We start from the raw sequence: 25,911 nt of genomic DNA on the forward strand, positions 1-25,911 counted from the left end.
CTGTTTGAAATGTAATGAGAGAAACTGGTTATTTTGTCATATGTGCATGTGCCGATATTGAACCTGAGGTACCAACTAGCTAACTGACTGGATGCCCATTAACCTTATAACTCCTGGTGTGTGTGTGTGTGTGTGCGTGTGTGTGTGTGTGTGTGTGTGTGTGTGTGTGTGTGTGTGTGTGTGTGTGTGTGTGTGTGTGTGTGGAGAGACAGCCAGGTTCATAATGGATATGAGGAAGTTTTTTTCAAAAGAAGGAGCCACATTCAGGTAAAAGTGTAAGAACAAATGATCCATCAATAAAGGATAATGTTGGATCAGTGTTTCAATATTTATATCTTTTATTAGATGTACATGTCGTTTGGTTATTTGCCTTTTGGTTGAAAGTACAATGAGAGACGACTTTTATTAGTGCTCTTAATAGTGTGTTTTTTAATCTAATTGAATACAATCTATTTGTGTATGATTGTCAGTCCAAAGAGGGAGAGAGGAAAGAGGGGAACATGAGGACAAAGTACAAGATCAGGAAGAACCAGGTAAGAAAACAGACAGGAAATAGTTAAAGCTGTTTGGTCAAAGCTGCTATACAGCATCTGCAAAACAAACTGGGTTGTCAGCCCTGGCACTGCATTACCATATTGAACTTCAGTCAGAGGAAGTCACGGTTGCCAAAAACTTTTTGAAGCTCAAGAGAGAGGCTGGTGCCATCCCAGATATGTTAACATTGTACAATCTTCTGGATAATCAGATCTTCCCCACACTGAAAACTATTATTCAGGTTGCCCTAACAAACCCAGTTAGCAGCTGTAGCTGTGAAAGGTCTTTTAGTGTTTTGAGTCAGCTCCATACCTGGCTGAGAAGGACCATGGGTCAAAGCAGACTCCAGCACCTGGCTGTGATGTCAGAAAGAGATGCTTGAGAGACTTGACCACCAAAATGTGATAGATTTACCAACCTCAAGGTGAGGCGACATAGGTTAAAAGAAAAGGAAAAATCTGCAGAGCCATAGTAGTATCGGCAGTAAAGATCTTTTCATACATTGTATACATTGTACCAAAGGCCAAGGTGTCTCCATTTTTCAATTTTTTAATAATATTTTGTACATTTCAAGGACTCTTCTATTGTTGGAGTATCTTTTTATGTGTCTGTATTATATTATACATACACTTTAAAAGTGAATCTCTGTCCAAAAAATGCACTCAGTTTACTTTTTACTCACTATGAGCATCATTCATTATTCTCCTGCAGTAATTAAGGTTAGGATATGTTTTTTTTTTTTTTCAAATTCCAATCCATTCTTCTTTGGCAGCATTTAAATAACCTTTATCAGATTTGATGTTTTTGTTACAGACTTTTCAAAAAAAGTGTTTTGCTTTTCTTTCACAAATGTGGAGATTAAATTGTGTTAAAATGTACAAAACAGTGATATCATGTTTTGTGACGAGGACCCAGGCACAGAGAGACTTTATGAATTTAAGAATCGTATGATTTAATAAAGAAATTTGCAGACTTGCACAGAGAGGGTAAAATTATGATGACTGATAATGGAAATGAAGACAACAGACGATGAGGACAGGGAGGAACAGGGGTTTAAATGCACCAAGGAGACAGTCAGAGGGAACTTGGGACAACTGGAGACATTTAAGGATGCAGGGACTGACAGACGGGGAAGAAGTCTCATGGTGATGAGTAAAGTTTACCTTGCCTGGATGGGCAGCTCTCTGGGTGCTCAGCACCCCCAAAGCTCTGATCCTAGAATCCCCCCTGAGCCCACACCTGTCCCACATCATGTTTCATGTTTCAATAGTTTTAGTAACCAATCAGAAAACAGCTCATAAATTCTTTCCACCACAGAAGTCTACACAATGTGTTTGTGGTCTGCTTTTGTGCAGAAAAAAGGCACAAGTATGTAGACTCTACAAGCTTGCAAGGGAAAAAAACCCTAAAATGTCTCAAGACATTCTTGAGTCCTTTGCATGTTTTTCCCATCCGGTTAGTAGAGCCATTATTTTTTAGGAATTTGTAATGGTAGATTACCATTTGATTTACCTTCCTTTCTCCTTTTCATGAAGGTAAGGTTTTATAATTTGATTCGTTAATTGTAATTTGGTCATCTTTATTATATTTCCCAGATAAATTTGTTTGCTTGTTATTTTGGCCTCCGCATGGCCAAAAGATTCACCATAGCTCTATCAATTTGAAAATAAGTCTTGGGACCCTGGAATGACAGGTCAATTTATCAGATATTTTTAAATAAGTCCACATTAACAATCTTCTTCTGAAATTGCAGCCATTTTGGAAAATTGACACTGTAATTAGGAAACTTTGTTTTACTAAATCTAAAAGCAATACAACTCAATATAAAATACATGAAAGTATTTCTAGAATCTAACCTGTCCATATCGCAATAACAAGACAAAGTAAAATTACAAAGTGGAGGGGAGGAAGTCAGATACAATCATAGCGACTGCTGCTCTGCAAAGACCTTGTCCCGACAGTGCACAGCAGCAGCAGAAACAGCAGAGAGGCAACAGAGCAGCTTTGATAAACACCAACAAAATCTCAGCAATCAAATCCAGTGGAGACTTGAAGCATGTACTGCTTCATTTCACCTTATCAGTCTTGTTGGTTTGGTGTAGGCCTAAGTTTAGTCAGCCTCTGTTGTTACAGCTAGACATGTACCTGATAAGGTTATCTATGGAACCTCTTCAAGCGACCTTACAGGGTACAGCCCTCTCATTAGCACTATACTTATTTATGTATACAGGACAAGATAATTGGGATATCAATTATCAGTCAGTGAGCCCCCACCATCCCAACCACACTCACTCCCCCTCATCCCTCTGTGTGTGCCAGTGGGAGGCACAATTATCACCATGATGTATGACTCTCTTTCATGTCCTCTGCTCTTTGCTCCAGGCTCATTGTGTCACCATCCAAACACAACTTTTACCTTAGAATTCAAGGTCTAAACATGCTCAGCTCTTAACTGTGATTTTTTTAATTAATCCTTCCTGTATTGTATACAGCATATAGAATGGTGTGAGATCTGAATGCAGTACAATATAATATGTAATACAACTGGAATATAGAATTATTGATCAAACACACCAATATATATATATCCTATGTACCTTAAATGTCGATCCTAAACGACAAAAATTACAGGTTAGATGTGTATTTTTTGGTCATTATCACTAGTCATACCGACATTGATTGGGCTTAATATTGTTACAGTGGTACAGAAAAGATATTCAGAATAACATTAACCATACATGTCTGTGTCATATATGAGCAAAGTGAAAAGGCTTTGTTGTTTCACTTCACAATATTCACATATTTAGTTTTTACGTTAGGTTACACCAAATAATTGTCCGAAAAAGTATAGAAGTAGGGGAAAACCTTTAAATAATGGCATTGTGCATATACTATTCTGAGTAGTGCTCCTCCAAATTGACTGTTAGTAAATCTTGAGTGGATGGTACATGTTTTAATTGGTCTTATTCACACTAGTTGTATGGATACACACTCACTTTATGTATGTACGGATACACTCTGTTTTGCCTTTGAAGTAACATCACTGACCGTTTTCACCCAATCACTGAAAATATACTTGAATGACCAAACACAGGTTAATAGGTATAGGTAACAATATCTCGATTGTTGAGTTTTTCTTGATAGCTTAAAATTTCTTTAGGGGGAAGAAAATGTATGTTCTGCCTTTTATAACTTAAACTGAATATTACGGTTGTAAACTGCCCTAGTGGTTGCTTTGTAATATGGGTTTGACTACTTTGGGAAAGAAAAAATGAAAACGTGAAAAAATCAAAGATGGTGGAAAGTGATACCGTAATGTTATCGTTCTAAGCTGATACGGACCTTAAAATGTTGTTGCCTTGGACAAGATATGTCTGTAAGTCTGAGTGACAGTAAAATAATTATCATCTTTTGTTTTGTGTAAAAATGGTACGATAATTTGTACATTGAAAGTTTTATCTTGTTAGCTTGCAGTAAGAGTGTAACAAGCTAGTTTACAATGTTAGTTAGCTAATACAGTATCTTGTACTTTCAGATTTACGATGGTCAAAGAGAAGGCCATTCTTCAATAAATCAGCGCAAAAAGGAAAATAAGTCTGGTTATTGAAGCATGTTATCTCGCTGTCTAGCTGGTGAAACTAAGAAACTCAGGGGAAGGACAGCACAATGTACAAAAAATAAAGAAATGAATAAATGGAGAGATATCTTTTCACCACAGGTCTGATGACTTTATCACAAACAATGTTTTCTTAGTAAAGTCAAAAGTTTAGAGAAACTCATAAATGTTTTGAGTCAAACTATTTTGACTTTTCAGGCCGCTTTCCCTTTCTTTCAGTGTACAAGACTTTCACCTTTTTCTCAGAATGTAATTTAAGACAAAAAACAACATGTTTACGTGGTAGATAAATTAAAATGTCAAGTTCATGGGTGTTGCAGCGTTGAGATGTTGACTCCTTATCTTTCATTGCAACAGCTGATAAAGCAGATTATTCTGGCTTGTTGGGGAAAACCACATCTGATGGTACAGTGTTAAAACATCTCCTCGGGCTATAAAAAGGACAGCGTGTGTTTCAAGCTTACTCTTTGACTTCCTAACCACAGCTCTCTCTCTCTCTCTCTCTTCCTCACCCTGCAGCTAGAGGCTCGCCTGAGGTCACAGCTTGCGTTAAGATGGGGGTATGCAGGGTCCAGGCACGTTAACTGTGGTGCTTCTCAGAGACTCAGGTTTCTGCTTTAATCCAACATGTATAATAAAAAGTGATGATGGAGGTAAATTAGAGTCCAGAGAGCAGTAATAATCTAAGCAGCTGTTTTTCAACAATTTTCTATTTGGCACTTCCAAATAGAGACATGTGGACATAGAGTGGTATATACACATGCTGTGTATAGTTGACTACCAAAAACGGCTAACATCCGATTTTGCGTGATGTTAAATATCATTTCTTGTCAGAGGCTAATAAAACAACAACATATGGCCGAATTTTGTAGCATTTTCACATCAAAATCTCATCCTTCTCCAGTGAAACCAACAAACTTTTGCCAACTTTTGCCTAATCTACACAATCTGACTTACAGAGGCAGCACATTAGCAGAGTTAACATAGTCCTTCTTTGGTATATTTAACTGGCATTCAAGTGCAGTACTGTAGGGAGGCCATGAACATTTGAGCTACAAGGATCCACATGAAAATTCAAAACTGCTTCAGGATGCCAGTGTAAAATTCCACGTCACATTATCTAGCCTGCTGTACATACCTGCTGTAAAAACAAGCAATGTGTTTCCATTAGTGGGACATCTGAGGAACCCCTATCTGGCACATTTGCAACAAAGATCAATAATTTCCATATTCCTGTACTATTTACAGGCTTGATCTTATTCTGAAGTCCAGTTTGTTCCAAGAAGGAAGAATCTTATGAAGAATGTATGCCATGCAGAATTCATTCCTTTTCAATGAATTCTAATGAGGGTTCTGACTATGGTCCATTTATAACAGGGGTGTCAAACTCAAATACACAGTGGGCCAAAATTCAAAACTGGAACAAAGTCGCGGGCTAACGTTAATATTTATTGAAATATATTTATTCCTCCAGATATAAGAATGAATCTTTTCTTATGGACTCAAACACATTTTGCTAAAAAACTGAATATGGAACAAGCAAAGCTTAATACTAAACAATGTATATATTAGCTGTATAATACCAGTAGGCCAGCTCTGATAGTAATTTGTTATGGCTTCGCGGGCCAAATGTAATTAGGCTGCGGGCCAAATTTGGCCCGCGGGCCAGAGTTTGACACCTATGATTTATAAGTTCTAACAGCTTAAGTCTGTCAAGTTAGCTAGCAATTTTCACTCTATGTCAAACACCTTTCAAGTTAAGAGCAAATCCAGTCTCAGGGTAACCTGAAAACTCTTCAGATTTTGCTGTGTAAATTAATGGAACAACAATCATTTTCACAAAGTAATTTAACCTCTCATTACTGTGAGCTCAGCTTTTTTGCCCTACAACGCCATTTGAAGGTCAACACACGAACAAAGCCAAGGTCAGCACAGATTCTAAAACCAGTTTAATTACAACCCCAATGGTAAATTATAAAATACAATTATAGGAAGTGCAGTATATTTCTGTCCTTTATGTACTGCAAATAAAGCACAGAAATGTTTCAGCGTGTTTGTTAGCCCAGTCCTTAGTATTTAGCATTTAGTAAGCCATTTTTGAGGCAAAATGTGAATTTTTGCTTTGACATCAAGTCAATTTTAAAAAAAAATGAGGCTGTTTTTTTATGATGTCCACCTTCATCCCTCATTCTGTCTGATCAACCTTAACCTGAACAATTTTGATGCAAATGAGTGAAAATACTAAAGTGCCAGACGTAGATGAAGGCAGCTAAGAGCTGTGTTAGATCACTGGTATTCAAATCAATGCAACAGGAGATACAGACTCTACAAAGCAGAGGAATAACATAAAACATACTGTGCTTAAGGGAATTGAAATGGCACAACCTTTCTGGATTACAAAACCTCAGCTGTCACATCTCATTTTCAGATTTTACAGATTGAACTTTAAACCAACATTCATCAAAGGATTCAAAAGTCTGGGCACGAATATTTTCGCAGTGAATTAGACCTGGATAATAAATGTTTTCACTTATTTGTTCACACTGCATTATTACAGGGTGTCAAAGTGTTAACACTGAATATTCAAATATCAATTTTTGCAAAATATTTGACAAGATATGACACTGCATATCATTGCAGTCATTGAGCTTTCTGACACTGCTCAAGAGTTCTTCTCTGTACTGGATACAATCACCAGTTGCTGGGGAAAAATGTGTATTCACCTGCTGGCTGGCAGTGGTTCTTTTTTTTTTCACTGATTTTGCCTAGCAAGAGCCTTGCTAGGAAAAATCAGTGAAAAAAAAAGTGATTACTGCAATTGCTAGCAGATTGTTATAACTAGCTTAGGTTTTTCATGTTTGCCTACAAGTACTCCCTTACTTCTAGCCAACTGGTAGTACAACTTGAAAAAGTGCAATGCAAACCACAAAAGGAAACATGGCACACTTTGCATGCACACTTTGCACTTTGAATCACCTTGTTGTTGAATTGTGCTATACAAATAAACTTGCCTTGCCTTGCCTTTTAAGTTCTACATCAGTGCTGCAGCCAACATGTTTCAAAAAGTGCAACTTTTATTTAAAGGCAGTCTCCAGTTTGAGTTGCACTTTTCAGCTTCAACACAGGTTGGAGAGTAGCTGGCTTGTGTTGACTTGTTGACTTGTCAATGGCATGGCATTACATAGCTGATAGATGAGAGATGATCTGCCCCTGGGCAATGCTGGACACATCGCAATCATCGGACGCGTTCATCTAATTTTTCTGATTGTTTTTGTCTCAGGTGAAGGAACATATTTCTTTTAGTTCAGAATTAGTTTCTATTCCTTTTACCAAATTTAGTGGTCTGTCAAATACCATACTTTGCAGAACTAAACCTGCCCAACCTTTAATACAACTATAGCGATAGAGCTGAAGCAATTCTTAGAGAAAAAGTTTAACAGTTAAGATGGTCTACAACAACACAAACAGCTTCATAATTAAAACGGTTTGCTTGTCAGATATCTATGTGACAAACAGTAACGGAAAACCTCACCCATAATGTTATCTTTGTTCTCTTTGCAGCCAATGCAAAACAGAAATGAACTAACTGTCTTAAATAATGTAGATCGCAATATTACATGTTTTAATATTGTGCAGAATCATTGCTGGCATCTTGTGCTGGTTATTTTATGTTCTGAGGATAATCAAAAAGCACATCACAGATCAACTAGACCAATAACTGTATTGCAAGTGCCATGTCTTATCATTAAAAAATTTCCCACGGATTGATACATTCATCCTCTCTAAGGAGAGCAGACAGCAGCTCCCTAAAATATCAAGAAAAAAAAGGAAAAAAATCTTTCCTTTGACACGGCCCCTTCACCACTGAGCTAACACAGTGAGACATGGATTTGTTAGTGCAGACATCTAAAGGGCCTTAAAACTGACTGAAAGTGAGAGTGAAAGACCTTTACATTCCCACCCACGTGTTAGATGAAAGGAGTAAATACACCGCTGCACTGGCAGTCAGCCATAATGACCCAATTTACGGTCCTCAAACCAAAGAACATCTCTGGAAATAAATTAAGCCTGAGCAAATGAAAATCTTCATGTTACGCTCCTCATTCTTGCTCTCTTCTCCATTTCTCACGACTGCAATCGCTCTCTCCACAAATTCCTTGTTCTGATTCTCTCCTCCTTACCTCAATCTCTATTCTCTCCCTCTATCTTACTCTCTCCATTTCAAAAGGACAAATGCTTCCTGCAGTCACTGTAGCACTGCATTGGTATTCTGCTCTCAATTTAGCTAAGAGCAAGGCAGCAGTATCTACTTGCTGCAACCAAACAGCAATCTGACACAGGCCACAGAAACAGAAAGCGAGAAAAGTCTTGAAGAATTGAAGGAACCGTGAAATATGAGAGGGAGACTGGAAGGAAGAGACAGACCGACTTATACGGCTGTCCAGCAGTGACATCATTTGCTGTGCTATAGGGTCACTAAAGAGCAAAAGCTCATCTGCATTAATTAAAGGCTTCTGTTCGGCTTTTTGCAGAGAACAAAAGCAGCACAGTAGAGCTTTTTAAGCTATCTGAGACCGCTCCAAACTTACACTAACCCTACATCAAAATAAATCAAAAGCTTTGATCTAACATGCAAATTTTATTCTTATTACTTCAGATCTATCAAAAGCTGGACTCGAGTAAAACATTTTGTTTGGGTTGATTTCCTTTTTCAGCACCGTCAAAGCTTATCTGCGAGCGCCACAAAAGTCTAAAGCATCAAACAACTGTCACATAACTTGGCAAAACAGTTATCGACCTTTTCAACATGCTGTAATTACGAGTGATTTCATCATGCAGGACCAGGTAGAAACTACTAAGTCAAATGATTATTTTAAAGGTTACAAAGCAATAATAGACCATAGTGATAACGGTAGTGAAGACCACTCATCCTGCATTACAGGTGATCAAGATACAAAATAAGTTCTGATGGCTGCATAGAGAGTGAGAGAATTCCCAAGCAAGGTGTAGAGATGCAGACAGGATGAAAGAAATAGGGCAGAGATAAGTGAAGGGGGAGGGATGTCAGGAGTAGGAAGTGCTGACAGCGGGTAAAGGTGAAAGAGAGATAAGTTGAGTAAGGGAGCAAATTCGAGAGAGACATGGAGGGGAGAGGGGTGACGAGAGGTGGAAAGTCCAGATAGACTTGAGAAGAGGTGGTAGGAGGTGAATGAAAGATATGCTACTGGATGCTGAGAAAAAGACATGGAAGAATGTGAAGGAGAAGAAAAAACATAGATATGGAAATGGGATGTGTCAGTGAAGGAGGGAGCCAGAGGTTTAAAACAGAACTGAATTTGACATGAGTTGACAGCATATGAGCATATCCCAAGAGCAAATGAAAGCAAGAGCAGCAGAGACAACAGGCTTGGGAAGGAAGGAAGGAAGGAAGGAAGGAAGGAAGGAAGGAAGGAAGGAAGGAAGAAAGAAAGAAAGAAAGAAAGAAAGAAAGAAAGAAAGAAAGAAAGAAAGAAAGAAAGAAAGAAAGAAAGAAAGAAAGAAAGAAAGAAAGAAAGAAAGAAAGAAAGAAAGAAAGAAAGAAAGAAAGAAAGAAAGAAAGAAAGAAAGAAAGAAAGAAAGAAAGAAAGAAAGAAAGAAAGAAAGAAAGAAAGAAAGAAAGAAAGAAAGAAAGAAAGAAAGAAAGAAAGAAAGAAAGGAAGGAAGGAAGGAAGGAAGGAAGGAAGGAAGGAAGGAAGGAAGGAAGGAAGGAAGGAAGGAAGGAAGGAAGGAAGGAAGGAAGGAAGGAAGGAAGGAAGAAAGAAAGAAAGAAAGAAAGAAAGAAAGAAAGAAAGAAAGAAAGAAAGAAAGGAAGGAAGGAAGGAAGGAAGAAAGAAAGAAAGAAAGAAAGAAAGAAAGAAAGAAAGAAAGAAAGAAAGAAAGAAAGAAAGAAAGAAAGAAAGAAAGAAAGAAAGAAGTAAATTCACTAAAAAACAGACGAGAAGAAAGCCAGCTGAAATAGCAGACCTTCAATGTGTGATCTTAAACGTGAAATATTCAGCAGCTTTGATGTTAAATATTGTTTCTGAATAAGTCCCTGCTGAAATCAAAGCTGCACCTGTGCCATGTCTGCAACTCTTGTATGACTCACATAATCCCTAAAAAGAGTGATCTTCTTCAGCAGTTCAATCTTTAAATGAGGTTCTTAAAATACTGGATGAGAGAACACTGAAAGATCATGCACACTTTAAGTAGTCTATTCACAAAGTTCCACACCCTCCTCCTTTTGAGCCCTCACTGCATCAGCACCTCCTTCATCAAACATTGTTAGAAGAGACTTTCGACAGCCTAAACAGTGAAATGAGGTCCCAGACCTCTCTGCAAGACTCTGACTTGAACTAACCGCAGATTTTGCACTGCAATTATAAAACAAAGACAAATACAAGAGTTATGATGGTGCCTTACCTTCCTTGCAGTACTTTCCTTTGAAGCGAGTGTGGGTGCAGTCACAGTGAACTTCTCCATACTGAATAGAACAAAACCCTCCATTGAAGCATGGGTTCTGTTTGGTGCAGAGGTACTCCAGGTCGCTCTGAATACCCTGGCTATTGAGCAAAGTAGGAGGCATCTCTCCCACCTTCAGATTGGAGATCAAGCCCTGGAAGAGTGGTTCATACTTCACTGTGCTGGATGTCAGTGCAGACAGTCGCACGTCAGGTGGTATCCCACCTACAAACAGGTCACTGACCACAGCCATTTCCCTCCTCTTTGACTTGACCTCTGCCACTTTTGTTTCCCCATCTACCATTAGCATGGTCTCACGGAAGTTGCGGGTAAGCAAGACCATGTGCCAGCGGTCGTCATTCACCCGTATCTCCATGTGTACGGTGGCTGGCTCTGCACAGTGGATGGCAAAGCGCAACTGGAGGCGCCCACCAGCAATCAACAGCTCCAAGAAGTCGCAATTACCGCCATCGTCCAGGTAGAGTACCAAGGCTTTGCTGATGTTGGTCTTGAGACTGAAGCTCAGCTCACCCACTGATCCAGCTTCCCAGCGCCCATAACGTGCCCACTGGCCAGGCGCCCCACTGAATTCCAACATATTCACTGTAGTGAGCAGGCTGAAGAGGGCCAGAGGCCACACGGGCAAATACAGGATTCTTAACCCCCTTGTCATGCTCAAAGTTCTGATGTGTCCCCCTTCTTTCTTAATGCTGTAGGTCTAATGAGCAACAGCTCTCTCTTCACTGAGGAAAAAAGACTGTAATATAAACAGGAATATAAACAAGAAGTATCATATAGTAATGAATTCGGTTATAAAAGTCAATGGGTAAGCAATCCTCACAGGTGCTCTACTACAATTTGCCTGACCAATAAGCACTTTTTTCTCCTCTCTCTAGTGTTAATTCTTCTCCTTATCCTGATTCTCTCCTTCGTCTCTCCATCAGTTGGTGCCTCTGGGACTGAGGAATAGGGGGAGAATAAAAGAGGGGGAATATGATAATTTCAACACAGTTGTTTCTTCAAAAGCCTCTTTGTCTATCCTGGACCAAAAATAGAATGTTCCTCTCTCAAATCCAGATCTCGGAGCAATTTCCAGGAAATTTGAGCTGCTGCCAGAAGCTTGGGGGTGGGGTGGGGGGAAGATTGTGATCTTTCTTCAGGAGGAGAGCAAGTAGAAGAAAATGAGCAAAAGAGGAAGGGAGCTTTATAGTAGACGGGTATCAGAGCCTGCTGGTGTCTGCTTGAGCATTTGATGTGCTCATCATTTTCAGTTTAATGCCATTCTTCTCCTTAAACTCACAGAACACAAAGATTTACGCAGGTATGGGTTCCATGACTGTGATGGGTGCTGGCAATCTGGGAGAAACAAGAAGAACAAAAAGACAGAACCGTCAGTTACATGCAAACACTTTACATTTCAAATTAGTTGGTAAGCAATTAGCCTGATAGCCTTAATAGATATTTGATATGGTATTTCATTTTTTGCTTTGCCTACAGTTTTGCACACCATATTCTATATTTAATAATCCCTACACTTTTTTTCAGTTCAAAGCTGACACTTCAAAAAAGTTTGCCTACAGCCATCTAAGTAAGTTTAGCAATTGTGTGGCTCCATACATCCCAAAAGACCCTGAATAAAAGAAATGTCTTATTTCATCTGCTTGATTCTTTGATATCCAGTAAAGAAAGTTGCCATCCACACGCAACACACACGCAACATAAGGTTTTCAACAGAATGAGGTAATATTTGATAAATCACAGCCCCCCATAGTGGTGCACACACACTTTACGGATATGCATATGCAAACACACATCATTAAATCAAATGCAATTCAGATCGGAGTGCTGGAGAGTCAATAGCTATCTGAATAGCTGGTCTTGACCCTGGGGCTTGACCTAATCCCTAGCCATTAATTCTTAAGTGAGATTTAATTTCAATCTCATACAGTCTGCAATTAAAGCTAGGCTCACCCCTGCTCGTGCTCCCTTGTGCTATCCTGCCTCGCTTCAAAGTGACAACAGAGATGATATTGGCATACATGAGGAGGAGCGAAGAAGAGTGAGTGAAATACAGTGAAAGGGAGAGCTGCTACACTACAACCATGATCTCCAAAGGTCAAAGCTTAACATCAGTGGAAAAAGATTAGGGAGACTAGAGGGAAAAGAGAGCTGTATGATACAGCAGAGGGAGGAAAACAAGTAAAGACGGGACCATTTTTGTTTGGAAGATGACACACTGATAACACGACAAATGAATGCTGCCTTTAGATGGCTTTTGTGAGGTTATATTTGTAACATGGGTGTTACAAAGTGTCGCTGGAAGGGTGGGACATTGCATCACATATGTGAAAAAGCACAATGCATTACTAGGTTATGCATGCAAAACATAATTCTGATATCAGTCATATTTGGTTATTTTTTCTATTATCTACCTTTCTAAATTTATGCCCAAAATGTCGAGTGCAGAGCTTCTTTACATGTCAATGAGTTTCTGACAGAAAAGGCTAAAGATATACGTAATGCTTTATGATTGCAGCTTTTCACAAATCTCATATGTATACATAAGACACCAAACACATGGCTAACTGTAAGTCTAGATGTTGTTAAATGCAAAGCACAGTGAGACAAAATGTCTACAAGTATGTGGCAGGCACACCATCCCTCTAGGAGTGATAAATTGAGGCTGGTTTATTTTGGTCTCACCAAAATAAACGTCTCCGAGACGGCGCTCTGTATCAGTATTTCAATACATTCTTTTCTCTTTTGCAAGAATATACACATAAGTATGTTCACTACACAATAATCACTTTATTAGAAGTAGAAACAATCTTATGTGCAAGCATGTATATTAATTGATTTATGCATTATATGTACATTTTATACAATGACATGTACAAGGGAACATTAAATAGATATTTAGTTTGAGAGTTTACATTCGTGCACCATTATGGGTACATAGCACAAAAACATTTCCTGGCCAAGAGATTTTTCTGTCTTGTTGGAGAGTTTCTACCACCAAAGACAACCAAACATTCCTTGCATTTCTTACTGCTGCGTTTATGAAGGTTACCACGCTGATAGTCAACATATCCTCTACGCTTTCTCTTTTTGCTTATTATATGATCTTAGCTGGCTTGCCTGACTGTACTGTTAAATCCCAAGGACACTGAGGAAACACAGCAAGTCTCAAGAGGTAACTAGAGCTCAGAGAATTGTACCATGCGCTTGTGATTGATTCAGGTTGCACATGCAGCTGTTTGGATTTAGCAAAGTTACTGTCCCTATGTGACTGTGCAGTGTTACGCTGAAGTGTGTGTAATCTACTAATTTCGGGACCTGCATCTGTTTCTTTTCAAATACTCCTCAGTGGCTCTCTCCATGGCACTTAAACCCATTGTTTTAACAAAGACAAAATCAGCCTTAGTCAGTTCCAGTTAAAAAAATATGGTTTACTATTGTTTTAATAGAATGCTTGCTTGATATCCCCCTGGCTAAAAAATCCAAACTAAGCTACAGCAATATACTAGACTTAAAACACAGTCTGTACCAAGTCTCATACACCCTGATCTTACTTAATTTGTACAAAAAGTAGAACCTCTACAACTCCCAGAACGTCTACACGGTCATGTAAGCCAGCACTGACCCATTTCCTCGCAGATTAACCCATGGGAATGTTTCTACTATCTTGACAAAAATTCTACCTCAGCACTGCTAAGGGTGTCTGGCTTAAATCACACTACAGTAGAGGTTTGTGGTGGAGGTGTGGTCCCTGGCTCAGGTGCAGGGGAGGGGTGGTGCAGTGAGCTTAAGGGGGCAGTGCTGGGCATTCTGCTGAGGCCACAGGTGGTGACGCTCCCACCACCTGGGACATTTACAAAGGTAGTCAAAGGTTTGATAGCTACCAACAACAGAAAACCAAGCCAGTTCCATTGGAGTACTGAATCAAACTGAATGGCGAAAGAACACAAACCATAACCACAACTTATTAAGGCAAACAAGTCTCAGCACAGCATAGAAATGAGGCTGTTGATTAATTGGCCAAAATGTATACAACAACTGGAAGAATGAGAGAGAGTAAGAGAGAGTGAGAAAGAAAGACAGCATGTGAGAGCCAGAGAGGGAGACATCAGTCACTCAAGTCACAATATCCCCGTGTAGGTGCCATGCTGTGATACAGATACCACAGCACTGAGACAGAGCAGAGAGAGATCAATAGAACAAGCCGCTTAGTTTGGTTTCTTAACCTGGTTGCTTTTAGACATTGCTTTCCCTTCCGACTATGGATTAATACAGTGTGGTGAAAAATTAATTTACAGCTGAATTTCCTATTTACAATCACCAACGGCAGTCAGGCAAAAACAGTAGACCTGATTAATATGCATTTTAAGTGTTGATGCAAAAGTGAAGGATCCATTCTTTCTAGTTATAATAATAGTGCCTTGAACAGAATTTTCTAATGGAAAAAATGACTTATCTACACTATCAACCTCCCAGTGAAAGCATTGTTTAATTTCATCTTCTACTACAATGTTTCACTTTAGACATTATCAGACGCCGGTTTAGTGAATGCCATCCTATTCTAGTCAAGGGGCTTAAATGCCACATACACCCAGTAAGGTAAAACTATACCATTTAACTAAATTATAGTACAGTATAGTATAGTCACCCATCAACTTCAGCTTATCCAATTCAGGATAGTGGGGACAGCTGGAATCTATCCCAGCTGCCATAGGACGAAATGCAAGGAGCACTCTGTAAAGTATATAGTATATAAAAAAATATAATAATAATAATAATACTTTCCTCAAGAATGAATTCCTTTTGTTACAGTCCTATTTTATCTGGGCTTTAATTGTACAGTATCTAAAACTGTGTGATGGATCAAAATAGCTTTAAATATGTATTTATGTAAATAAATGTAGTTGTTTTGTCAGGGTAAAATTAGTTTTGCTGTGTGCGCGTGCAAACGTGAGTTTTCTTGTTTAATTCATCTCTCACTGAGCTACGTCTTGGCTCCACGTCTGCAGATTCCCTGCTGTCCAGATTACACCTGTTGTGTGGGACTGTGCCAGGCTATCAACTTCCTCCTCCTGCACAGAGTTCAGTGCTGTGGATTTTTTTTCTATAGCTAAAGCTTAAGAAAAATGTATATAATAAAATCATGTAAAGTAAAACACTCACTATTCATACTATTCATGTGCACTAAGCATCACACACACAGCTTCTACATATAAGCAAATACACACACGGCATATCGTAGTCAGGCAGGAGCCATTAATCCTGGCCTGTGAGGAGCTCAGCAGTGTACCATCCGTCAGCATGAAGCTGTTGCTGCCACTGCTGTGCTCTAATTAACCAGAGAGGCACGCTGAGCCACTTTTAATATTCCTGGTCAAGTGGGAACACGAGGATTTAGTATGAGAAGGAAGAGCAAAGAGAATCATAGGCAGAGATGGCTGGCATCAAGTCATTTAAAAAAATTAAAGGAGAAAGAAGAGAGATGGAGAAAAGGCAGGGCTGTATTTCATTTGATACATTGAGTGAGACATTTCTAAGGAAGCTGTAAATTGAACTAGAGCTATCCAGACATCAATCAGACTGTCATTGTATCGTACATACTCTGTGTTTTGATATAAAACCCCTTTGGTGACCTTGGTGACAAAAGTTAGAACAAAATGATTGCTTAATAAAGAAAAACTAATGGAATCTGTATAGCACATGCTGAACAGACCCCTTTCAGTCACGTGAGTGGTGTGAACTAATAGAGGTGTGTAGCTCTTTATTCAACATCAGGCTACTGACTTTGATCAGTCTCGTCAGCTTTAAGCCACTAGTGACTAGCTCTGGCTGTTAGTGCTAACTGCGTTTAGCCTTGATAAGAAGATGCTAATGAAAGAGATCAAGGGCTTTAGCCTAGCTGTTAGTTCTGTAACAGCCAGATTCATAATGACTTTAGTGGGACTCCTTGTTGCTCCTTTTACTGTGACACTTTGACAGGCTGAATCATGGACAACAGATGCATTTGCTCTGCAAACTAAAATGTTGTAAGGTTGAAAAGAGAAGGCAGCTATAGAGGGTTTAGTTTGGTTTATTAAGATCCAGATTAGCAGTGTAGCAGCTATTCTTCCTGTGGTCACAAATCTTTACATTTTGACTGGGCATTGTGAAACATACACACATGTGCAACATAACATCATACTAGAAATAGAAAGATAAGTGCCCAACCAATAAAGGATTTTTAAAACTGATACTGACAGTGTTGATTCAAAAATCCAATCATTCAGCTTTTTCTTTTCTTCCAGACAGATGAAACATACACAGATTTCCCTGAAATTTGTTTTGTGTAGTTAATTATGATGGGAAGCATGGTGGTGCTGTGGTTAGCACTGTTGCCTCATAGTAAGATGGCCCTGGGCTCAAATCAATCCCTCCAGGACTTTTCTGTGTAGAGCTTTCATATTCTCTGCATCATACTCAGGCTTCTTCCCACACTCAAAAGACATGCTGTTAGCGGGCTTAGAGTAATTGGTGATTCTAAAGTGGCCCTTTGTTGATTCTGCAACAATGTGGCAGTTTGTCTAGTTTGCACCTCTCGCCTTTCAGTAACTAGGATAGGTTCCAGTCCCCCCGAGACCCTGAACTAAATAAGCGGAAGTAGATGGATGGATAGCTATTTATGAGTAAGATAATATGACAATGTAGTTTCAAAATAATCTCGTTTTATTGTTCAAACAACTTGTGGATTAGTAATTTACCCTCTGCCTTACTCGGCTTAGATCAACTGGTTGTAACGTTTATGGTGTCCCAAGCACATGTTGTCAACAAGGAAGTTGGAGAGTGCAACAAACTGTGCAACATGAACAGTAATTACATCAATGATTCTCTTAACTTTCTTCTTCTTCTTTTTTTTAATTTATCATCAACTCTGAATGCCAATATATATCAGCAAATAGAAAATATCGACCTTTACTTAGAGATAAGTCTGTAAATTCTGCACCATCTTTTATTCCATGCAGTCTTTTCATTAGGTGACTCAGTAATCACCAATGTCAAATATGAAAGCTTTTTAAAGGGAGTACTGTGTAGGAGAGGTTATTGAAGCTATTCTTGCTGATCGCATATCAGGTAAAAGATAAAATGCCCTCTGTGAGATGAAAAATCAAGCCAATCAATCAATCGAGCCAAAAAAAAAAACCTCCATTAAAGGGAGAGAGAAAGACACTGAGCATAAAGCAATAAATAGCACAGCAGACTCTAAGCCTGCAATTATGCTGTTTCAGAGTTTATGTACTGATAATCACACTATAGTATCAATATTAGTCTCATATTCATTATTGCTCGCATGTAGTGTTTTTAGTCAATTCATTTATTAACTCATAATCACTTATTTTAAAATATCAAAACATCAAAAGGCATGTGGTCCTCCGAACCGTCTCTGAGTTTGAACGATTCTTTGTGGAAAAAAGACAATTTGCTTATGACTTGTGAAAAGCCTCCACTGGCAATAGTTTGACATTGTTCTTTTGCAATGCAAAGCTCTCCAAAAAATAAGCAAGCATTCATTAAAGGAGCTGAAAGAAGGAAATCACCTGTCCTGTTTTTTCCTCCCTACTTTGACACTGACCTCCTCGTTATGCCTAACCCTCCCTACTTTGGTCACAACCAACACATCACCAATATCAATTCGGTTCCACCTATTTCTAACATTTCAAGAAGTGTAAGAGCATGCAGACTTAAGATGTGGACAGTACTGTGGGTTACACTAAATAAAGAGGGTAACAATTATGTTTTTCTCTTAGATTTCCAAAAGGGGAAATTACGGCATCTGTTCATATGGCGCACAAGTGAATTTCAGATCACTAATTGGTGCTAAATGTATGGATATGTTCTTACAAACAAACAAAGGTAGCTCAGGCTATTTAAACCATTTTACAATGTACAGGTTGTTATATTTGTAAGTACACTGTTCCTCTTTTAGTTTCTTTGAGTAAAATACTGAATCCTACCTGTTCACAAGATTTAAGCTGCTTTGCATTCGTGAAGTGTAAAATGTTTGCTGGGGGGTTTGAGAGAATCTGAGCGGATGACTTTGTGTGCATGAGTGTGTGTGTGTGTGTGTATCCTGAAGCATGTGTGTGGTTGTCTTGGTGCCTGGAGATGTTTTGGTGGGAAGCACAAGGCTCGCTGGCCAGGCCTCAAGACTCTACTGTTCCAATTAACCAGCCCAGCAGCCTGCAGCTCTACTGGCCTTATCTGGAGACAGAGAGAGAGAGACGGATGGGGATGGTGGTGGTGGCATGAGTTGGGACACAGCAAGACAGAGTGGGTTGGAAGGCACACCAAAGAAAGGCTTGAGAGGGTGAAAGGGGGAGAAAGAGAATGAACAGAGAACTCACTTTACAACCAGCCAGCATTTCTGCAAATGCCTGCTTACTTATCATTATTCAACTCTGATCTCTTTGCACACACACTTTCATTTGTGCCTTCCTTCTCTTCAGATGAGGGGGAACAATTTTAGAAAGAAAAAAGATCCAGCAAGTTTGTTTAGGAATGGGGGAACTGAAAGTGTTCACCTGACAGGATTAGAAACATTTAAATGGTAAATGAGTGGACATTGTGCATATGTTCTGTTTTTATCCTTAAAAATGGCAAACAGCAAAAGCACTATTCTGTTCCTATAGCTACAGCTAAAAGTTCAGCTTATGTAAGCAGCAGAGCTCTAGTTATGATTAACATAAATGTGGGCCATGAATTTGCACACCTTGCGTTTTTTGGCCATATGACAAGTTTATTTCCAAAAACGAACTAAGTGTGTGAATGTGAGAGTGAATGAATAGTGGAATTGTAAAGCGCTTTGGGTGCCTAGAAAAGCGCTATATAAATGCAATCCATTAAATAAAAGTTTAATAAAAATTTAGACTTTTACTTGTGCATATATAAAACTAAAAGTGCGATTGCATTTCAACAGCATCATTTGTAACATCAGCATCATTATGCTTCTAACATTGCCTCTAGAAAATTGCACCAACAATAAAGAGAAACATTATCAACTTTGTATGACTGCAACCTCATCTTTCCTGCACGGCAACAACTGGCACAATTAGAGGCCATTTCAGATTCTTGAGTAGCCAGTGACAAGAAGTATATCAGCAGCAGCTGAACAGGTATATGCTCTCATCTGTAGCAATAAGAATCAGCAATTGTAAAATGTGGGTATGTGAGAGTAGACGAGGAAATTAATTATCTATATCTAAGCTATAATATAAGCCAAAATCTAATAACACTGAATTTCATTTATTAGACAGGGTTTGGGTGGTGGGTGGGGTAGGTTAGCAGGGGTGTGGGGTTCAGTTCTCATCACTGAATTATGGATGTAAAGGACAGAAGAAATGAGAGGGACAGCTGATAGTAAAAGTGAGATAGAGGCAGAGAGGGAGGGGTGGGAACTCTCAGGCACACGTGGCAATTCAGAGAGAATTGGCTGTGTTAAATGACAGTCGATTACCATCTTAAATATACTGTCAAAATGCAATTTGCTTCTCTCGTGCCACAGGCCTGATATTTGCACCTTATTAGGAAGTCTGCCCTATATTTTAAGACGCCAACCTCCCGACCTCCTTCAGTTTCCGTGTACCCATAAGCCAGCTGTCTAACTGAGGACATTTTCAGGTGAAAAGGAGGTGAATAGAGCTGTGCATAGAAGCCTTTGATATAACAAAGTACTGTTATGTAACCACAATTAAAACAAAGAGGCTCTGCGATACATCGCTGTGTTATTCACACGGACAAAGGTGAGGTTATAATGAAGCTCTAAAGCGTAATCCTTTTGTCGAGATAAATCACTGTAGGTTGACTTTGGCTATTATAAAAACGATATAAAATTCACAACAGTTTATTTAAAAGAACCTGTTTGACGTCACCTTCTTATTTGTTGACTTCAAGACCTTTTTTAAGACAAACTCTAAAATTCGAACAGCCACAGCTGCAGATTTGTACATGAAACTTTTCAGTATCCAAGCTACTGCATCAGTGATGCTGCACACAAATCAGAAGAATGAAACACATGCACAGTAGAGACCTGGGGACAGGCAGAGGTAATAAACCAGAGCCACGACATCTTACTCAACATTCCAACTAAAAGAGCTCCACTGATCTCGGTGCGCCGATATGATAACTATGAGTCAAGGCTCACCAATATCTGCAGCAGGTGAGCAATGTGTTTAATTTCACAGGCCTTGTAGGCTCGCTGAGCTCATTACTGGCCTCTCAATTCACTCACTACACTTGGGATATTGATCTGGGTAATATAGTTAAAAAGATGTGTGCTACAAAGACACCTCACCAAGCAGTACGTAGTCCAGTTCAAGTGTGCTAGTTCAGTATCAGTTCTGCCTCTACCCACTTCTTTTTTCTTGTCTTTTGAGGAGCTATGAAGGAAACCACCAAGAATAACTGATGAAAAACGGAAGTGACACTGCTCTGAAAACACTGATTCAGTTCTCCTTTAGTTCAGCTCTAAATGTGAAAGCGCGGGAACATGCACAGGCATGCCATGTCGCTTTGTGACTCAGGACAAAAAAAAATGTGCCAAGAATTTGGTATGAAAAGATATAAGGTGACATACAGCTTTGTGTGTGTGAACATACACGGACATGCATGGGAAGCTGTTAAAAAAAAAAGGGTACAGATAATGCACGTACACTATTTGCAAGTCTCTGAGAAGAAGTATGCTCGGAAGGAAGAGATGAGAAAACACAGGGCGGGTTTTTTATTTTAAAAATCACTGATTTCTGTATTTTTTGCAGTAGGGGACAAAGTGGGGATTTGATTATGTAAGCTAATGCTCACTCCCCCCCTCTGAACAAAAGCTCGCACAGTGGAGAGTGAAATTTTTGAGCATCCGACCTGAACTTGCAAGACAAACTGCATCATCCTACCAACAGCCTCAGTGGGGATATTACAGACAGGATAATTTATGACCCCTGCTATAAAATAATATTACACCGGCTGCCTCTGAGGCCAATTGAAACCTCTCAGTGCCTCGCAATTTATTGCCGAAACCAAGTGGAAAAGCTAAAGGACAATGATCAATACAAAACCGAGTACCCATATGCACTGACGGTGACCTTGTAAAATCTGTCCATCTAGGAGGAGGTGTGAATGTTGTCTCAGGTGAGTTTGTTCAGTCATTTCAAATGGTGTTGTTCTAAGATGAAGTTAATATACAAGCCTATTGATTGCTGGCATACCAGTGGTTGTTATGCACAGTGCATTGGTAATGAATGTGTTTACCTGCATTCATTTAACATTAAGCTTCTCCTTATATTAGTTCATCTTTCAGTGCATCGACTACAGAGTTGAGCTCAGTCAGAGCAGTCAGTGTCTCAGAAATCTTCTGTTGTGCCAAACATGAAATTAAATTTAGTAAGAGGGTTTGGCTGGATGCATAAAGTAATGATGATGCGCTATATGTAGGAAGGGTAGAATGCTTTGTGTTTTGTCATTACATTTACATTGTCATGCGTTTTGTAATTTAGCTGTGAAGTTTCCATGGAAACTAATTGAAATGTTATTAAAAATACAGTTAATGATCATTTAAAATGCGAAGAAATAAGAAACTGTAAACAAGGTTTAAAAACGTAATTGTTTTCAGCCAGTGAAATAATGTTTCGACTTAGAGTTATCATAATATTTCATTTTAGGCAATAAAAGTAGGCAACGTCTTCTGAGCATAAATTTACAGAGCAGAGCCACACATGACAATGGCAATTTTATTTACATAAGACATTTCATTACATGAAAACAGCGGAAACAGGAAAGCAGAACAAAACAAAAACAATGTACGCCTTCATGAGTGAGGGTGTACATATTAAACATATAAATAGCAGTTAATGTCTACTACCAAGCAGTGTTGGGTAAGTTACTTTAAATTAGTAACTTAGTTACATTACTAGTTACTTCTATCAAAAGTAACTCAGTTACTTCAAGTTACTCGTTACTTTCAGAGTAACTAGTTACTAGGGAAAGTAACTTTGGTTTTACTCAGAATTCTCTTGTTAATGTGTTGCTTCCATAACTTTGCCAGTCTTCTAGCTTGCTTATTGCACTGTGCCACCTACCAATAGAAAGGAAAAAAATCATGTGCACATTTCCACGAGAGAAATCCCACACCTGGATCGTCGTTGACCGCCGCATGATTCTAGACTGCTTTTTACATCCAACACAAAAACTGCAGTCGTGGTGCTTTCGATTGTACTCAGAACTCAGAAATTCTGCCTTCTGAATAGGAAGATGTAGGTAACACCAGACTGCAGATGAGCTGCATACAGGGCTGGACTGGGACAAAAAAAAATCGTCCCGGGGAATTTGACTAGGAAAAATCATAAAGCCTTTGAATGAAAACAAGCACTGTTGTGACAGTGATGTACACTGTTCTGATGGTATATACTGTATGTATCAATCTATCAATTGTTTGTTGTAAGACTCAGATAATTATTTTTTTTAAAGCTAGACATTTTAAATGAGAATAAGAAAGAAAAGTATTTCTTTGTGCCCCCCTTTCCCTGTTAATACCCTACCTGGGCCCCTGGCAACACTTTGCTAGACCCGCCCCTGCACAGTTACCAGCTGTCAGCTACTTAGAAAAGGATCCTGGTGTTATTTGTCTCTTAGAAACAGTTCATAACTTCCCTTCAACTCATTCATGTTAACTAAAAGGTAAACCTGTTTCTCCATCACAGCTCTGATGATTCAGTAAGGACATCTCCTGGTTTCATCTTCATGTTTCCCTCTCACCAGATAACCAAACCGACATCATGACCAGCAGCTTTTTTGCAGCTGTGGCTCCAGCAAACATCAGCTGATACTAGAAATTAATATTAAATAAATTCTAACAACAGCTGATCAAACGTGCTGCTGTTGTTTAGCGCGACATCCGGTGGTTTCCTCTTTCTGGCGCAAAGTGGGCGATAAATAAACAAGAGAGAAAAGCCGATCAGCTGATCACTGATCAGTTTCATGATTGAAGTAGAAACAGGAGAGGGAGGGTGAGAGGATGAGAGAAGAAGAGGCAGCTGTGCAGCGTAAACACAGAGTAACTCCAGCTTTGTGTCTTTTTCATTGTAGCTGAAGTCCGGGACAAACTGTTCATTTTCACCTCAATACGAAAAGCATGATATTTTCTCTGAATACGAGACGATTCCGTTTTTTACGGGACGGTTGGCAACTCTAATAATTAACCATATGAACAAAATAAAGTTCAACATCAGTAACATAGCACCCACCCCGCTGTATAGAAACTCCGTCATGCTAGCTAGTACGCAGTACGAAAAAGTCAGCACAACGAAAATAAACTCCACCTAAACTTGGTTTATATCTGACCCAGATGGACTGCAGGTTATAACTTCTTACCTGAAGTTCAGTTCACCTGACACTCTCGGACCAGCGGCCGCTTCGGGTCTCTCCTCTTGCCTCCCTTTTCCTTCATCCACCTGCTGGCTTCCACCACTTGCTAATGTTATTGAATCTGTGGAAGCTCCGCGATAGCCACCACACGAAGTAACGAATAACGAGCCTATTTAAATCCCAGTTACGAGTAACGCGTTCCTGGTTTTGGCATAATAACTAGTTACCGTGCTCGTTACCACAATAATAACGTAGTTACTGTAACGCGTTACTTAATAACTCGTTAGTCCCAACACTGCTACCAAGTAACTATAGTAATATAACTACAGTAATATCAGTGTGTATGAAATAAAGTTGGTACCAATGCCAAGAACTTTAACCAGAGGAGTTAATGTGGAGTTATGTGTACTTTAACAGACATTTTCATTTTTATTTATTATTTATGTATTTATTTATTTAATTAGGTGACACAGACTTTAAACAAAACCGAACATAATTAAAAAAAAACAGATGATGAAGTTTTGTTCCAATGCCTGACTGCTATTTCCAGAGTACATTTAGAGTTTTTTTAGTTTTTTGACCACAAAAAAAACCCACACTTGATGGATTTCCTGGCCTCTTCAATCACTTATATACTGGACACCAATCTTCCGATGCTGCCTGTGCATCTTTTGCAGCAGGACTTTTCCGTTCAACATCATATTTTTGCAAAGCGAGCATAAAATGTCATGCTTACAGCCTTCTTCTATAAGCCTTGCATAAAGTGTCAATGTCAAAGAGTAACTTTGAATCTAAAGTGACAACAATTCACAGCCATATTCACAGTCAAATAAAGGGTTTGCACATTTAGTTTCATTTACTTTGGACCGGTACTCATGGAGCTATTTACTGCAAGATGGCCCACCACTCGTCTATGAACATGAGATAAAATGAAGGTTGAGTTAAAAGATGGGTGCGGCCAGACTGGGAGTACAGAATAAACTTACTTTACTCACTCACTTCATGATCTCAATCTTTTAAATGTTTGTAAGAAGTGAGGTACATTTATCTCATTTATTACCATGATATTTTCTAAAAACTGCGTGCTTTGAGGACAGGGATAAGATGGGTTCACTATATTGTCTGTAGCTGAATATTAAAACATCTTTCTTCACATGTTATTTCTTTATCAATCTCCTACAATGATCCCTCCAAACTCCCTCCTCCACATTCTTGCCAAGTTGTGACTTGTTCCAAGTTCTAGCTAAATTGTGAAAAAAAAGTGTCAACTGCGACATCAGTGAACTTAAACAAGCGCTCCCTTTTACCACAAAAGTACAGTAAGAATTATGCACATGTCTAACTGGATATACCTTATAACTTTTACAATTCACACTGTGGAATGCTCCTGCTGTATGTGTGTATATAAGTGTGCTTGTGTGAGCAGCATAATATGAAACCAGGTGATGGGACTTGGACGTGTGCCTGGGAGCGTTTGCATGCGTTCAAAAAACATGCCTGCATATTGAGGCACACAATGTGGAGCATTGTGACAAGCATTGCGGGAGATAATGGAGAAAGCCCGAACCATGTTGGGAGCAGGAAGGTAAGAGGAACAGAGCGAGGAGAGAACATCCAATTCAATTTCGAAACGGTGCCGGCTCACAGTACAAACACAAAGGCTTCATTACAGGAGGATCCCTGTTGAAGGCTGGAGCTAATTCACCATCTTCAAGCACAAGAAGAGAAAACATAAGGGAGGGAAGGAGAGAGGGAGCAACAAAGAGATCAGCAAGCCAAAGAGGTGATGTGACATAACGGCGGGAGAAAAGGGACGGAATCAAGAACAGACCCAGCAGCAGTTATTTTGCTCTGAAGGAGAGAGTGTTCACGACCAA

General features: G+C 39.2%; 1 protein-coding gene across 8 annotated transcripts in view; it reads right to left on the reverse strand.

Moving 5' to 3' along the window:
- nrxn2b (neurexin 2b) overlaps positions 1 to 25,911 on the reverse strand; it is a 710,873-nt gene that overhangs the window by 618,768 nt on the left and 66,194 nt on the right. For all 8 annotated transcript variants that reach the window (XM_080298328.1, XM_080298327.1, XM_080298329.1 and 5 more), the window contains exon 2: positions 10,592 to 11,986. In XM_080298328.1, the coding sequence (XP_080154454.1) occupies positions 10,592 to 11,303 (712 nt within the window). In that variant the 5' untranslated portion in view covers positions 11,304 to 11,986. The remainder of the gene's footprint in view (positions 1 to 10,591; positions 11,987 to 25,911) is intronic.

This window comes from Astatotilapia calliptera, chromosome 3, assembly GCF_964374335.1.
Source record: "Astatotilapia calliptera chromosome 3, fAstCal68.1, whole genome shotgun sequence".
Classification (NCBI taxonomy): domain Eukaryota; kingdom Metazoa; phylum Chordata; class Actinopteri; order Cichliformes; family Cichlidae; genus Astatotilapia; species Astatotilapia calliptera.